Here is a 16,661-nt window from a genome sequence, read left to right as displayed (position 1 = left end):
GTAGGTGATGCACAACAATATTATCTGATTGCAAATTGGTTTCGTTTGTCCGAAGCAAATTGATTATTCAAGGACCATCATGATTTGTTATGTATCATACTTTATCGTTGTATACGTATGTCTATTTTGTCATAATGTTTCTTCTAAAAATAAAAGACACAAATCATTTTATCTGTATTTTCTCTCATGAAATATGCTCATAATGCTGAATTAAAATGTTTCATTTAGAATTTCTTCATTTCTCAAGATACATCAAAATATTTGAGGTTCTCTATGTAATTTATCTTTTATGTATAGTTGTTACAAAATATATAACGACTAAGTATCTCAAGTCGAACGAAGAAAAGCAAAGGCAGCTCGGAAAGATAATGAAACTTCAATTTTTTCGCATATTTATCTACAATGATAGACACTAGATTTGAACTAGAAAGGGCGGAAAGCTGTTCCACTCAAATATACGCATTTAAAGATGGATTAAAATTGAAAAGTGAAAATGAAAAGCATTGCAACCAGAATAGTTTCTATATAAAAATAACAATTTTGTATTTTTACGCATATCTTATACATAACTTATCGAAGTTTGATTTCTAATTAAAGGTTTGTCATGTTCTGTTACAGCGTGTGCTCGCAAAGCTCAGTGTGGGAGGGGGTAAGTGAAACTTGGCGACAAGCAGGGAAGGTGTTCTCGGACACCAAAAGCTGGGGCACCCTGACGAGGAGGTCCTGGAGGAGGAGGTGGGTCGTAGGAGAGAGGAAAGAAAGGAGGTGACCATTCACCCCACATGGACGCCACCCCCAAAGGACCCCCCGTACCCCCCACACCGGATATCCTGTCACCATTATTTAGCCGCAGAATATCCGACCTGAACGCAAGGGCGCCGTTCTTTGCCCTGCATTGTCCTCAACGTTCTCGTCGAATATCGAGACATCCGACACTTGATGCTTGTCGTACGAAGGAAACGGCCGCCTACGCGTCATCTTTATCTTTTACGTGCCTCAATTTTTCTCGTCTTTTTCGCCGTAAATTGAAAAAATTGCCGATTCTCTATCTCCACGTTGTCGATAATAATAATCAACTTCTTGGAACACGGAAGTCGAACATCCGGAGTAACGGTAAAACAATATTAATTGCAATATCAAGAAGATACACTAGTTCCTGGTGTCCATTGGCGAGGACCACTGTCGATTCGCGAACGACAGCTCCAGCTGCGAGAAACAACGTAACAGCGCACGTAACAGTATCACAATTGTCAAAAGGGAGCAGAAGGTCATTTTTTACCCTCGTTTTTACACCACGGCGAACGTGCCGTAAGTTTGATGCATTTTTTACAAAATCAGTCGCGAAGCGTCTTCGAGCTGAGGAAGTACTTTTAACAGGCGTCACATCTCGCGCGAAACATATCTACAGACTCCGTCCAAAAGCGCCTAACTCCGAGCTGCAGCCTAACAGACCACACAAACAATGTCGCGCAGCGCTGCCACGCGTCCTATGCAAGGTGAGTGATTATTAAATTGATTAACATAAGGTAACTTCATAAATGGAAAACTCACGTAATTCGTGATACTTGTTGATGCAATTTTATTGTAATTAGCCTGTGTATATTTGCTCGATGATTCTCATTGTAAACGGTAGTCTGATGCAAATGTACAGTACTATGCAAAAGTCATCTAACAGAGGGAAATGTTTATATAAATGTATATAAAGATAGTTGGTATTATTCTAAATCTGTTGTTACTGTTCAAGAAGTGTTTTATCCAAGAATTGATAATTGATACTTTATCTAATCTTTCTTGTATAATCTTTCAATACATTATTACGTTCTTTTTCCCCTTTCTTCATATAACTTACTTTTTAAGTATAGCCCTGAGAGAAAGTAGTCTTAAAAATTTTTAAGAGAATATCTAAATATGTATATATAACAATATGTAGAAATATTTTCGAAAATATTATTACAGTAAGGTATGCTATAACGAACAACTTTCATGACTAACGTCAGAATCCTATAACGTAGAAAGATGCTGCAACGAGCACAAAGAAATATCGGTCTCTCCGACGACTTTTTTACTCGTTACAATCGTAAAGAGTAAACACTAACTGATGATACAAGTATGTTCGAATCTCTCTTTCTCTCGTTCAGTAATATCTATCACGTAGAAGACAACTAAGTAATGTAATAACTCGTGAATAATACTATAAACTAACGTGATCCAGGATGAACAAGTACCAAATATCGCAATCAATGGGCACAGCGAGTTGCTTATGGAAAGATAACGAAGGCTGAAGAAGGCTGGCGAATATGATTGCCTCATCAATTTATGATTCCCATTAAATAAATAAATTTCATATTGTCTTTATCATTTATTTTTTAGTTTATATTACATTTTACGATTGTTCAAATAGTTGTATTGGTGATAATCTTGCTTTTAACTGTGGGCCTGGGACGAGTTACTTCTAAATATATACATATGTTGCAACGAACAGATGCTATAACGAACGTGGTTCGAGGACCAATTCTGTTCGTTCTAGCGTAGCTTACTGTAGTTAGCTACATATAGTCATTATAAGATTATTATAATAGGTGATCTAAGGCTTTTGCATAGTGCCATCTGAATCTAATCTTTGATTAATGAGAAAAGTATCTCCTTGTCCAACTGTTGAAACGATACAGTGTATGTTATTATTGTTACATTTGTCATAATAGCGTTTCACGGACGTTTAAAGTTTATCGAATGATTGATAACTCCCTCTACGAACCGCATCCGATATCTAGCTCACATTGCAACAAGTAAAAACATTACATGTTACACAACTTCCGCTATGTGTTTCGCGCTGAAACCTCCAACATTGATTCAAAAGGTTTAACTGTTCTGGCAATCGCTAACGTAGCAATCCTCTTTACCCCCAAGCGGTGGATGTTTCCCGACAACAACGAACGCGGTGGTTGTTGCCTTGAAATGTTCACGGCACCACCGGCGAGGTGACTTGTGGCGCCGTCAAGGGACGACGCCTTGAAGTCTCTCGACGATCATCGAACAATACCTCGTTCGACGACTCGGGTCTTCGTTGTACTGTTCGAAGTGCAAAGCACGCCGTCGTGCAACGGCACCCTCGTGCAGTGCATGAGAGACGTGAGATGTATACGTGGTTATGCGACGTGTAACTTTCGATTCCTGTATTCCGCGATACGGTAATCTGTAAATAGTAGCATATAATTCAAGTCGAAGAGGTGTCAGAGATAATGGTTATGGTGACGATAGTGCTGACAGTGGCAAAAAACATAGAACGCCGGCGGTGTCCGATGTGTTCGACAATCGTCAAAACGATAGATGGTGCCCACCCAACACGCACCGATTGATCGGTTTATCCTAGAAATCGTAAAAGGAGTATATCAGTGCCGTGTCGCATCTCGATCTATTCGCTGCTGTCATCGTCGACATTGTGCGACATTCTGCTGTGGATTTCTATATGGTTGGTTCCTTCCGAGGTATTTCGAAGGAAGCATCATCATTGAACTATTGATTACCGTGGCAAACATTTCAAACGTTTTTCCCGTGCGTGAATCAAAGTGAATAATTTTCTTGGCGAAATTTCGCGTTAAACGGCCTCGATATGTTCTCTCATCAACGGCGATCGTTATAACGACGTCGCCCTCGTCGACGCGGGCGCTTCGACCGCCTGTACCCTTGCACTGACTGCGAAAACAACGAGGTAACCTGATTCCCTTAGAAAGAAAACGAAGGTCATATACTGCCGTAGAAAATGATCGTAACGTCTATTAACGTCGAACTGGGAAATTAGGAAACGTTTATCTCGCATCGTGTTTCAGCTATAGATTATGTAGTATAAAATCAACGAAACAACCAGGAATCGATACAATCGATTTGACGATTTTCCTATCAGATGTAGTGCCGGTAATCGGTCAGGATAATCAGCGATACGAATCATTTGATAAATACATGATAAATACATTTAGGCGAATATATATGTCGTTGAAACGTTGCTCTGCAGACGTTTAAGTGGCTACAGTGTATCACCTACCTAGTCGTTAGGATTGTCAAGCTCGTTGATAGATATAATTTTTTGTCTACGTACATATATGTCATTGTTTCCCACGTATATAACGTGTATGCGTTAATAGAAACTACCTTTTTCCATAGACGACGATTATTCGTCCGGAATAGTTGTCTGTTCATCGTCTATAGCCGTGCATTTAGAATGTGGTCTGACGCGCGTTATTAAATTCTTTTCAAATCAGGTTAGTTGTCCATCTATTTTAGCATTTTATTGATGGTGTAATACAAAAGAAATGAAATGGGCGTAACAGACACAGAATCGCTCGAGCACCTTTGACGCCAGTGACGGCGCCCATTTAGCAATTTCCTAAGCAAATGTAAATCTACCCGTAAATGACTTGCTTGTGATTGGTGTCGATGATTGTGGGTGATATTGTTACCTCCTTATTATACTTCGCAACGTGTTGAAACTATGACCTCAATAAAAATGTCGGGAATATTAAACCTCTCTTCTTTCAAATATTTAATAGTTGACATTAAAAATTTATTTTTAATACATTCTATTTGTATAGAGCATTTAAAAATAATATTCTCTTTTATAATTTACCTGATGATTTTTCGATTTCCTGAGTCTTCAATAAGATATTGTTTGTGTGTATTGCTTAATATATAAGAAAGGATTGGAAAGTAACCTATTTTAAGGTCTGATCTTATCGTTAAATATTACAAATTTTATTGGATAATCGCCACACTTTCATCCTAATAAATAGCTTATATTTCGAATTAATTTTTACAGATTTTAAAATCAATGAGTTTTTAGAAGTAATTTGGCGATATAATATTTATAAATATAAACAATGGATATTTAACCGAATGGTAGTCTTCCTGTTTAATGCAACGAAGCATTTTCTTAATCATTTAGCAATCGTTTCTCTGCGCGAATTTCAAGAAATTGAGTCATTACGAAGTATTTAGCCTCAGGAAGTCGACATAGTTATCGTAGTCTGGAAATATCGAAATGGAACGTCACGAGCATTAGACCAACCGCGTACAATAAATATTTCTCACACTATTTTTAATTTTCCTTATCCATTTCCATAAATGAATAGTTACACGATAATAAACAAACTACCATGAATAATGCCAACTGCTACACGCTATGATATATATATATATATATATATAGAGAGAGAGAGAGAGAGATGAGAAAAGATCATCTCAACATTCGAGTATATAACCTAAAAGAACAATACTAAAAATATTAGAAATTAATATAACCAATTATTCCAAACGTATTATTCTATTGAACTTGTTAAGCTATTAAAAAAATATTTTATTTCACGATTTCTCATTTTATCTATTTTTTTCTTTTTTTTTTTTATGAATTCTCTAGTTGATTACTATTTTGACAATTGTATAACTTAAAATAAATTTCATCAATTAATTTCACATTTTTATGAAACCCAGATAGACATCTGTTTCACCCAATAGATATTATAACAAGTACTTTACTTTGAATACTTTATGTGTCCATACTTGCATATTATATGGATTCCTTACATTTTTACATTTTTAAATTCCCCTTAAATGCATAAACATCTGGAGTCTAGTTACAAATTATAAAAGAAAATCGTTTTAAATTAAGCTATTTAAAATTATTTATACAAGATATAATTTTGTAGGATTGCATACTCACTCGTACTTCTATGTCTTCTTCTTGCCGTTTTGTAGGTACTTGGAAACTCGCTAAACTTGTTATATATCGCGACACCGTCTATAACAGCGTGCGCACTAAATTCCGTTAAAATTCCTCACCAACGGAGGAAACGCATGGTGTAACAACGCCTTCCATTTGTCATTGGAATTGTGACCCTTTTTGTTTTCCGTCGTCTACCTCTTTGAGACTTTCCAAATACAACGCAAATGTCTGTACTTTCCCATTCTCATTAACATTTGCCCTTCCTTTCTTCTACAACAAAAAAGAATAAGGGAACCTCTTTTACTCCTTTTTTTGATGATGTATATAAGAAAGAAAAAAGGAACGAAGAACAAAATCGTTATATTTGGCTACCACAAAGATGCAATTAAACAGATATGTATTTCTCATTGATGTCGATAACTCGAACTAGCTGAATCAGTGCCAACTATTGGATTTAAGACCGTCAGCTTCCAAAGTAAAAAGTTTGCGAATGATGTTTGCCGTTTCTCGTTAATGAGTTTTAGCGTTGTTATTTTATGTGTTGCATGAAATGTGGATTATATAACAATCGTATAGACTGGAAAAGTCTTATACTGCCAAGGCTCGATCGAACCGATAAATAAGACACGTTATTGATTTCTCGTAATGGAAAGAGCGAGAGGATAAATTGAATTTTTGTTCCTTTTTTTCTGTTTATATTTGTATGTGGAAATTTGTTCCATTATTTATTTTTTTTTTTCTTATTTCTCTCACTTCATTCTTAATGTAATAGGTTTACACGTGGCGTCGACACGATTTCTCATTTTTCAAGAACCAATTTACAATCTGCCGAGAGCCTTCTCGAACTCCGGGTTTATTTCTGAAGTGAAATAACGTAATAGAAGAAGGGCGTGGAAACGAGATCTCTTCTAGCTTTTCCATTATCATTGAGACGGCGAGAGGCTGTATTTTCAAGCAAATTTCAAGTGAACCCTGCTAAAACGAATCATAAAGAATCTCGTTGCAAGTTTCAGCCGTGTTGCGGTAGTTCGATGCAGGGTTAACTTTAGAGGTTCGAGTTTAGAAATTTCAACAATTTTCGTTTTGTGGATCATTCATTTTCAATTCATCGTTAACTTATAATATACTTTTTATTACATTTATATGCTAACTACGTGTTATACCATCGCGTCGCTTATTAAATTAAAACTATAACACCTTGCTTATACAACGATAATAATAGATCAGAGGGTTTTAAAAATGTTTTGCCTTGTCGTGCCACGCAACAAGTAAAAGGACGAAAAAAAAAAAAAGAAAAGATTATTCATCTCGTGCTGTTTTGTGCGCCTAGAAAAGAAAAGAGTAACGATAAAAGTCCATGAAACGATCAATTTGCTTTGAGCGATGAACCTCCGTCACGTATGCGCCCGTTTTTGTAATCAACAATATTTACGATTGCAACATGGGTGTGTATTTTGATTTCGTATGGACGAAAATATCGAGCGTATCCGGTATTAAAAGAGAATTTCGAGGACAATCAATGATTATTCGTATAAAGAGATGACGTAGCATAAAATCACATTAAGAAATCTTATAATTGATCCGGCTGAAAGTCTTCGAAAGATACCAGGACGCGATTGAATACGAGCTCTACCGTCTATACCCTATACAATACCGCTTAAAGTATTTGGACAATTTGCTTTTCTTCCACAGGATATAATTTAATCAAGAAATTGGGGATAAGAAGTTTACAATGATTCTATTCTTTATTCTTATCTGTTCTATAATAGAAAATCATAACGCGATAAGATATTTATATATTTTCTAAAATAATCCAAGCTAGTAGAACTATATTTTGTTATCACAAAAGATAGTTTAATTTTCTGAACTCTAAGTTAAATAAAGAAGATTCTTTTAGACTGGTAAGCTACCACGTTATTTCAAACAATGATATATAAAATGGTCGGTATGGACGAATTGTATATTTAATTACAAATTGAAAATATATACTACTATTATTTTTAGTAGGTAATTTAAATCTATAGTCTATTGACTTTACAAGAAAGCACCTATACTGCTTCTAGACCTTAACTCGTAATTAATTTGCAAAAATAAATCTACCAAAACGTTCAGATACTTATGAACGTTAGTGTACTGTACGCGCGTACTTCCGATTTATCGTTCGGTAAAGTTAGTAACATCGGCCGCGCACTCCAAAATAGTTTCATAGTGCGTCCATACAGTCTAGTCGTCGCGTATTTACAATGATAGAAACATCAGACTGTGTTCGTACGGTAAAACTAATTTCCGCGAAAACGACAACAGAATTGCCACCGATTGAGAGCCACTGGCATCTTACGTAAGAGCCATTATCGTAGCTCTCGCGTCTTAGGAGATCGGCTAGCGGAGCGGTTTTGCTCTTCTTCGTCATGGATTCCCTGGAAATCTCGAGCCGTACTATAGATCAAGACACACCGTGGCGAACCGCTAATACTTTAAGGAGGTACACACACCGGATATTTTTATTCGTAGACGCCCAAAGTGGCTTCGTCGAACACGTTGACATCATTCGTGTATACGGAATCAAGGACAAGCGAAGAAAACATCACTGTTAAAAAGGATTCGCGCCGGTCGCGTGCTCCTTCTATCAACGGGGGGCATTGTTAAATTGAATCTTCTTCCCTAGCCCCCTCTATCTTCTTCAACAAGGGGAATCTTATTTATCAAACGAAAAATACACACGCGTTTCGTTATTTATTGTAGTATACTGGCAGCTCTATGCCTTTTATGCCATTGTGACGACTACGTAATTCAGATGTACACGTAATCGTATGAGACAGAAATTCATTCTCTGTAACATGCGAGTCTATCTCGATGTACTTTGTTCATAGAAATATTATTATTATCTTAGTAACAATATTATTAGTTGGTTTGCATTTGCTTTCGTAACTAGGTTTCTTAAAAAATGGTTTATTGTGGGACTTTAGAAGTTTTCAAATAAATTTGTATAGTTTTAATACGTCTTGAGCAGATACCTGTATCTTTTAAATTCTGTGTAATGTAATATTGTCGCAGCGTTACAAAATTCCAGGAATAGGTTGGCCATGTTCTTATTTAGGCATACATCGGAAAACAATGTTCCGCTGAAGTTTCTTAATTAATGTCGATCTCTGAAATTCCCCGATAATAAATTAAATATCGATCCCATGCAACTGAATAGCGTTCCCACATGTCATGCAACAAGTATAAAATTTATACGTAACCGCATACAAGTAACGTAACTCTTTTGTATATGTACAGTATCTGCATTCCCATTCATTTTACATATAACGTTAACGATTTAATCGAGACATAACCTCTACAGATGATTGCGATGATTGTTCCCTGATAATTAATCAAATTCCATGTTAGAGGGCTGTGTTAGATGCATCCGACATCGTATGAAGTGGAAACGATAATTCTACTTTGACTTAAATTTGCCAAGAATCTTTCGTAATAGACAACGGAAAACATCGCTTGACTTTTATTTTTCAGTTTATTTTTAAACACGAATGAAAGTAACATCGTTAAGCGGAGGTCAATGTGTTCATAACATACGTGTTTTTTAAACAAAAATAGCATGATATTTCTGGCCGATGTTTCTCTGCGATGTTTCATACCTCAGACAATCGGATGATTCAATTTTAGCGTTAACATTTCGAAATCGTTTCCTAATTTCCACGCAATATTTCAACGCAGTAATGACACTTTACGAACGTATAACGGTAAACGAAACCTTATATATGCACGCAGGATCAGGTGACAGGATGATTTCTTTACAGAAACCCCCTTCAACAACGTAGAAAGTCCGCGCCACTACTAGCAGAAATCGAAAATTGCGCCTTCTTACAATAGGTCTTCTTTCAACGACCTCAAATGGTCCCAGTCTTCGTCACGAAAACATTGTGTTGATACTATTACGTGACACTATCGCTACGCATATGTTATTCCTTCGGTAGAAGAATCATCGTAGAGGAAGCAACGTGAAATCACGCTAGGACGATTTCTTGTGAACTAACCAACAACGTTTGCCAAATCAAAACTCAAAAACACGTGCGATAAAATCATCGGATTGTCGGTGATATTTCATTAAGTGGTTATTCACGAAAAATAGTGAGATCCTCGTAACACAAAATAGTACATGTTACTATTAGAAAAAAGATGCCGGTTAAAAGGCACAACAATCGAATGATTAATAGAAACGTGAACGTAAACAGGCATCGTGTTTCAACGAAAATAGAGTTAACGGGCTAATGCCGTCCTGCACCTGCAATGATTCGCGAGGACGAAGAAGAGGAGGGACCCAGGTGGAAATATGTAAGAGGCGAGGCGGACATCGTCTCGTCGGCACGGCTAAAGTGCCACGAGGAAGAAGAGGTTGGCCTTATACAAGGTTTATAGTTTGCGTAGGATAGACGATGAGCGTCGAGGTTGACACGCTGGAACTCGAGGTCTTCGAGGTGAGTCCTCCAATCCTCTCGAGGATTCGACGAACGGAAGTCGCGCGGTGGCTTCGACAAAAACGCAGACTTGCCTAAAGTTACGTCTAATTACGTAGCCGATAGCGCGAGGTCGCTAGTAGAGCATATTTTAGTTCTTGGTAATGCAATGACACGATTACTGTCTTACAATAATTTACAAAAATATACGACAATCGTATACCATATCTTTTTCACTAAAATTCGAATATGTATTTGTTTGTATCAATTGAATATCAAGAATAGATCATTCGAGTATAACTAAGTAAATTAATTTTCTATGAACATGATAATGTGCTTTCGAGGTTGTATCATGAACTTTGTTCAGTTTTCATTATCGCGTATATAATTTTTGAAAATTAAATACATGTCGTTATCAAGCGATGAACGAGTGGAAATTTAATTTTTGAGAAGTACTTGAGACTTTAACCTTCTTGCTCGTTAAAAACTTGTATGTTTTTGTATATCTTCATTGGATTTCCGTTCGGTGGCTGTCGTGTGCCGTTTGACGATCAGTATACTTCTTACGTGGTTCCCTGAGTGCACTAGAACATCCTTAAATTAAGAAAATAAGCTTCGTGCCTTTCTAGAAAGAAATATGCTTTTTACATCTCATAACACCATCTTTTAATCTGCATAAAATTGTTCGTTTTATCTAGTTCTCTGAAATCTCGTTGTTTACTATAAGTTTGATTGGAGCTTGAAATGTAAGCTCTGCATAGTGTCTCTATGTTATTTCGTATGCACTAGTGTTTACATATCTCGATATTAAAGTCCCATAAATTTCCGTCGTCTTACCGATGTTTGTGTACTTAACGCATAACGTGACGGCATATTCACCTCGTTTACCATTCTCAGATGAAACGTACAGAGAAAAGAAAACAAAGTAGCTTCTAAATTTAAGCAAACTTTGCAACGACAAATGAAAAAAGGAAATACACGATGGCGCCACGTTTTGCGACCTTTAAAATTACTCTGCGTCTAGTGAGTTTATGATCCTACTGACTGCATTAAAGAGATTTTATTAACATACATATATTGAAAACATTTTACAATTAGAACGTATGCTACAAACTCTGAAAATATTAATATGATATTCGTTATTAATAACCAAAACCAGAACATCTGTCATAAGTAAAACTAGGAGATAGATGTACGTGCGAATAAGCCAATTGCCTTGGGGTTATATCATATATTAACCTGCAATCGCTATATGATCTGTTTCAATTAAGTGCCATGCCGTAAATAGATATATATCTAGAGTTTGGTTTTTCTTTATTACATACATATATAGGGTGATCCCTCTCGGAATCGGGTCGCTTCGTTATTCTCCTTGCTATTAAGTGTAAAAGTTATAAAAATTTATAATTTGTAATAAGTTATGAAAATTTAGGTGTAAAAGCATTAAATGGTTCTTATTAAATGATTATTTATGGAAATATTATGGAAATTGTATCGTAATTTTTAAACCAAATTAATACCGCACTTTTATATGCGGTAGTAATTTTCTTTTAAATAGTTTCGTTGAATATGCTATGCGAATATTTTAATATCAGGAAAATTATGTTTTAAAGAAATGAATTGTAACAGATATTGAAATAATATTTTGTGATATGATCACAAGAAATAATTGGAGGTTATATTTGTAACAAATTACACAACTTACGTATGCAGTAGTAATCGAACAATTTATTTTCTAGTCTTTAAATACAAACGGGAAAATAATTACCTATGTGGTAGTCAAATTTGTTTCACGCGGTCATAATAAGTTAAATAATAAATACATATATGCCATCATGACCATGCGCGCTAACCAAGCAATGATCAACGTTCAAGGTAATCGTTGAAATCCGATTAACGAAAGTACAAATTGTTGCATCAGTGGAATCCTTACGTGAATTCATTCTTTAAATTATCCTTCAAATTTAAGAATAGATAAAATAAAAAATAGAATTACATTATCAAATCAAATCAATTATAAACCAATTATAAAATCATTACATCGTGAAAATAAAAGCTAATAGAAAATAGTAATTTACATAAAATGTAATTTTTTCTACGTATATATATATATATATATATATATATATATATATATGCGTTATATGAAGTATGAAAAGAAGCGGAGAGTAAGGTGAGCATTAGGTCAATCGGTAGAATGCCAGTTTCAGTAAAGCGGAGGTCCCCGGTTCGAATCCTCCTTCAATGGAAATCTTGAAATAAATTCTTCGTACGGTTTTTCCACTATTTCTACCGATTTTCTACGCAAGTCTAATCTTGTTGTACGTAATGTGAATGTTACGCATAGCATTTTATAACCAACTTGCAAGAATAAAGAAGTGGTGAGGTGTTTATGAGCCAATTTGTGGACGATTTCTTCAGAGTGGTCAAGCAAACCTTCACACAAACGATTTTTTTTCAATATCATAGATTGGTAATATAAATCGATCAAGATATTTGTCATAATTCTTAATCGACGTTAAATTTATTGCGAAAATTATAATGGTTTTATAAGAAATTAACATTCGTTTCTATATCTCATCAAGGATTTTATACTCGATTTATGTACGTGCATCTATATCAATGAAAATAACAAAAAATAATAATATGGAGTTTTGTACCGTTGAAAACAGTTAAAGAATAATTCATTTACGTAACATTTACATAATTCCTTCATTTATATGATTTTACAAATTAAAGTGAAAATATTATTATTCCAATAGATGTACATATTTCCTGAGTTAAACAGCAAAGTGACTAGCAATTTTTTTAATGTGCAATTTAGAACGATATAAATTCTATATAACTATACACTTTAATAAAAAGAAGAAAAAAATGGTAACATCTTCAAACGAGAACTGTTCCCTGAATTTATGAGAGACTTGGTAAACGATTCCGGTTGATCTTTAATCTTACCATTAATTATCATCAAAGTAATAAGTCTTAATTACATACAGACAGACCTTAATTTTAATTAATATTATCATAAATTTTCTTCGAGTTCTTGAAAAATTTCTGCTCGCGATATTTATAGTATTCATTACAAATTACACTATTTACAGCGCAAAACGTAAAATCCAAGGAAAAAAAAAATGAAAGAAAGAACGGAGTAAATTCTTGGAAATCCCTTTCATAATTACGATGTCAGAGAACGAAATTCAATCATATAAATTGACTGGAAACAAAGAATTAGACCTTAATGGGGTTAACCGAGCTGTGATTCTCGAGCTTTTGTATTTCCATTTTCCTTGCAATCTTACTTTCGTAATAATAATTTTAGCAAAGACAAAAGATTTATAGTGTTTTAATAAGATATTCAACATAAAATTGTGGCGACAAATCGTGTATTCCAACAATAAGTTTTTCATATTTTCTTCATGCCTGAAATATCGTATAACGTTAAAAAAATGTTCAGGCGACTTGTAAATAACCGAAGCAACATAGTTAAAGAAATTAAGAAACATGAGGGATATATGAAATACTTTATCCTAATGGAGTGTAATAATCCTCGATAAATGGCGTTAAGCACGGTAACTCGAACGGATCTGCGTAACACAATAAAGATCCGTTATAGCCACTCAACTTTACGGTCATCTGCATATCGCGGCTTTATTGCAGACGCCGGAAAAGTCTGTCGACTTGTATCATACGCTGTCCATGACACATTTTCGCACGCGACCAAGTCATTCTACTATCCTGCACTTTTAACAGTTTTCAAATGCGACGCTTTCTGGAGCATCGACGACGATATTTAATCATTTTTCTATACCCTTCTCAGCAACAACGTACTTATAAGCATATATAATAAAGGCCGGTCAGAGGCGTCTACCACGGAAAATGGAAACCAATCGATAACTTCTTACATGTAGAATAGACACATATCCTACATGTACAAACTTCTTCCATTCAAACCGATCTACATGCTCTTTCCAGATTGTTTTTACTCGATAAAGCGTTCATCATTCTGTGATCGATTGTACGATAACAGAATCGCGTTAGAAAATCCATTTTTCAAGAGAACGTCAATGTTTTGGCAGAATTTTGAAGATTTCGGTAAGAGTATTATTTTGCGCTATTTAATTGCACATCATTTCTGATCTTTCGTTAATATTAGTTGAATAATATGTAAAATAAAAACCTTCAACTTTTTCATTCTTAAATTATTTAACAGGCAAAAAAATTTCTTCTTCTTTTTTCAACTTTTGTGCTTGTCACACGAGAAACATAAGCGATTTCTACAAACATCGTTACATTTAGAACCGTATCATTCAAAGCGTAATTGTAAGGGATTTGCCATCGCGATCACTCTATGATTAAATACTCCAACATGATTATTTCACATTATTCTTCAAAGTTCAACAAAAGTTTTAATTTCTTTCAATTAATCAACTACATTAACCGTCGATCTCTTACATGCTTGTCTTTTCAATCATACATATGTATAAAATTTTGTATCTCATCTTCCCAAGGAATGACTATAGAATTTAATACGCGTTTAGTTCGCTTTTTATTGGAGTATTCGCGATGCAACAATGCGAATGTAAGTCGTTCTTTTAGCTTGTCCCGAGCCGAAAAAACAAATTTAAAGAGACGCGTTTAGGAAACTCTCTTTCCACTCAGTATTCTGGCTCTTTTCTCCTTTCGACGAAATAGATCTTCCCGGTAACCTGTGCATCGTTAGCTTGTTTTCCTTTCTCCTTGGGGCTGTGCAAACAGCGAGGGAAAATAGAAATCAGGACCATTAATGATTCACCGTGAATGCCGTTCGATTACTCTTGTTTAAATCTATTTAAATCCCTATCATGCGTATTCTCTTTCGTAGCAATTCCCGGCTCTTTTGGATGGCAGAATAGAACTTTTCGAACAAACTATAAGTACGTGGGGAATTGCGATTCTTCTAATCTCTCTAAGATATAAACTGGTTTAAGACCGAACGATGAATATTCACGATCTATAATTATACCTTCTGCGTTCTTGCACAACCGTTTCCCCGTTTTACTGATCGAATATGACAACTCAGTTTCCGAATGAATTAAAATGGGCGGGTATTTTAATGAGTATTTTCTTTCCATATAATATCTCTTCTTTTTATAGCAGAAAAATGTTTTTAAAGAAAACTTACTTTTTTTTTTTTTTTAAAGAAAACGAGATATTTAGCAATGGTGAAAGAATTATAGATTAGAGATTAAATCTTTCAAGTAGTTTAATAGCGTTATTTTTTTTAACTTTCCTTAAAGTTAAGGATTTTTTTCTATGAACTACAAATGCTTAAGCTAAGGCCAGCTTTTCGCCGTTTTTAGAATAGTTTATTTGTTAACATCCGATCTGAAGTAGCAATAGGAGCATAAAATATACTTCTTAAAATAAGATAAATTAAACAGATCCATTCATAGCAAACATACCTAGTCTACTTCGTATCAAACTTACATTTAAATGTTCAAACACGATCACATTACCCGTATATATAACCATTAAGAGGGTGAAAGATTTTACATCAAACTAAATTTAGGTTTCTGAATCAAACATGTTCGCACGTTATCTGAATATATAACCGTTAAGGATGATCAAAGAATGTACACTAAACTTACATGTAAGTTTTTAAATTAGATAGAAACGTAAAAAAAGAGAACAAAATTTAAAAAAAAAAAAAAAATGAAAAGAATTGAAAATAAAGAAAGAAGTGGGAAAATATGAAATGAGCACACAGGGAGCCACGAGGAAGGTATGTTGGTCGTGTGTTAAACGGCGTGTCCTCGACCAATCGTTACCCGTTTCCATCGCGAAGCCTGTAACGCAATGTTGTCGTGTGATAACCAAGGTGAAGGACTGCGACGAGACGGACAAAGTCTCGGTAGCGTGCACTGCGACAAAATCGGACGCGGAAGATAGCCGGAAAGGATCGACGACTGCCGCGTCAGTGTGCAACGATGACGAAAATTCTGGTACCCGTCGAAAAAAGAAGAAACGTCGAAAAACAAGGAAAAAACTGCAGCTGCAACAATTGCAACTGGAATCTACCGACAGCCAAGTGCATTCGGTGGTGAATCTGCCGTCGTCTTCCGACGAAGTCGAGGCGGTTGGCGAATGTTCGAAAAGAGACTCATCCAGCAGCTTAGGTGGCACGAGCAGGCATAACACCCTAAGGGAATCTTTGCTCACCGTGCTAGGCAAGCTGGTGATCTGGAAAGGCACTAGGTACCGTTCGTCTACCGCTGCGTCTTCTTCACCCTCCGCACCGCCAAATTCACCGCCCGCGACCGAGTGCATAGGACGTAGCACTTCCTTTTTTTCCAGCGGTGAGTTAATTACTCACGAATTTTCATTATGTAACTTTGCCAACAGTTTTCTTTAATACGAGCGTGCCCGGGCTATAATTGATTGGATCAACGTTTTCCAAGTTTTATTCAAGAATGAAATGGCCTTGTTACTTGATTATGATTTTTTTTTTTTTT

At 35.4% G+C, this 16,661-nt stretch overlaps 1 protein-coding gene across 10 annotated transcripts in view; it reads left to right on the top strand.

The window, feature by feature from the left end:
- LOC132908260 (phospholipid-transporting ATPase ID) overlaps positions 1-16,661 on the top strand; it is a 75,498-nt gene that overhangs the window by 43,589 nt on the left and 15,248 nt on the right. For 7 of the 10 annotated variants that reach the window (XM_060962114.1, XM_060962123.1, XM_060962176.1 and 4 more), the window contains 3 exons: positions 619-1,496; positions 9,514-10,108; positions 16,028-16,505. In XM_060962114.1, the coding sequence (XP_060818097.1) occupies positions 10,004-10,108; positions 16,028-16,505 (583 nt within the window). In that variant the 5' untranslated portion in view covers positions 619-1,496; positions 9,514-10,003. Of the gene's footprint in view, positions 1-618; positions 1,497-3,029; positions 3,710-9,513; positions 10,192-16,027; positions 16,506-16,661 lie in introns of those variants that run through there. The other 3 variants (XM_060962167.1, XM_060962132.1, XM_060962185.1) reach the window with 3 other exon arrangements.

Source organism: Bombus pascuorum, chromosome 1, assembly GCF_905332965.1.
Source record: "Bombus pascuorum chromosome 1, iyBomPasc1.1, whole genome shotgun sequence".
NCBI classification, from domain to species: domain Eukaryota; kingdom Metazoa; phylum Arthropoda; class Insecta; order Hymenoptera; family Apidae; genus Bombus; species Bombus pascuorum.
The sequence above is the reverse complement of the archived record's forward strand: the minus strand, read 5'-3'. Positions and strand labels throughout refer to the sequence as shown.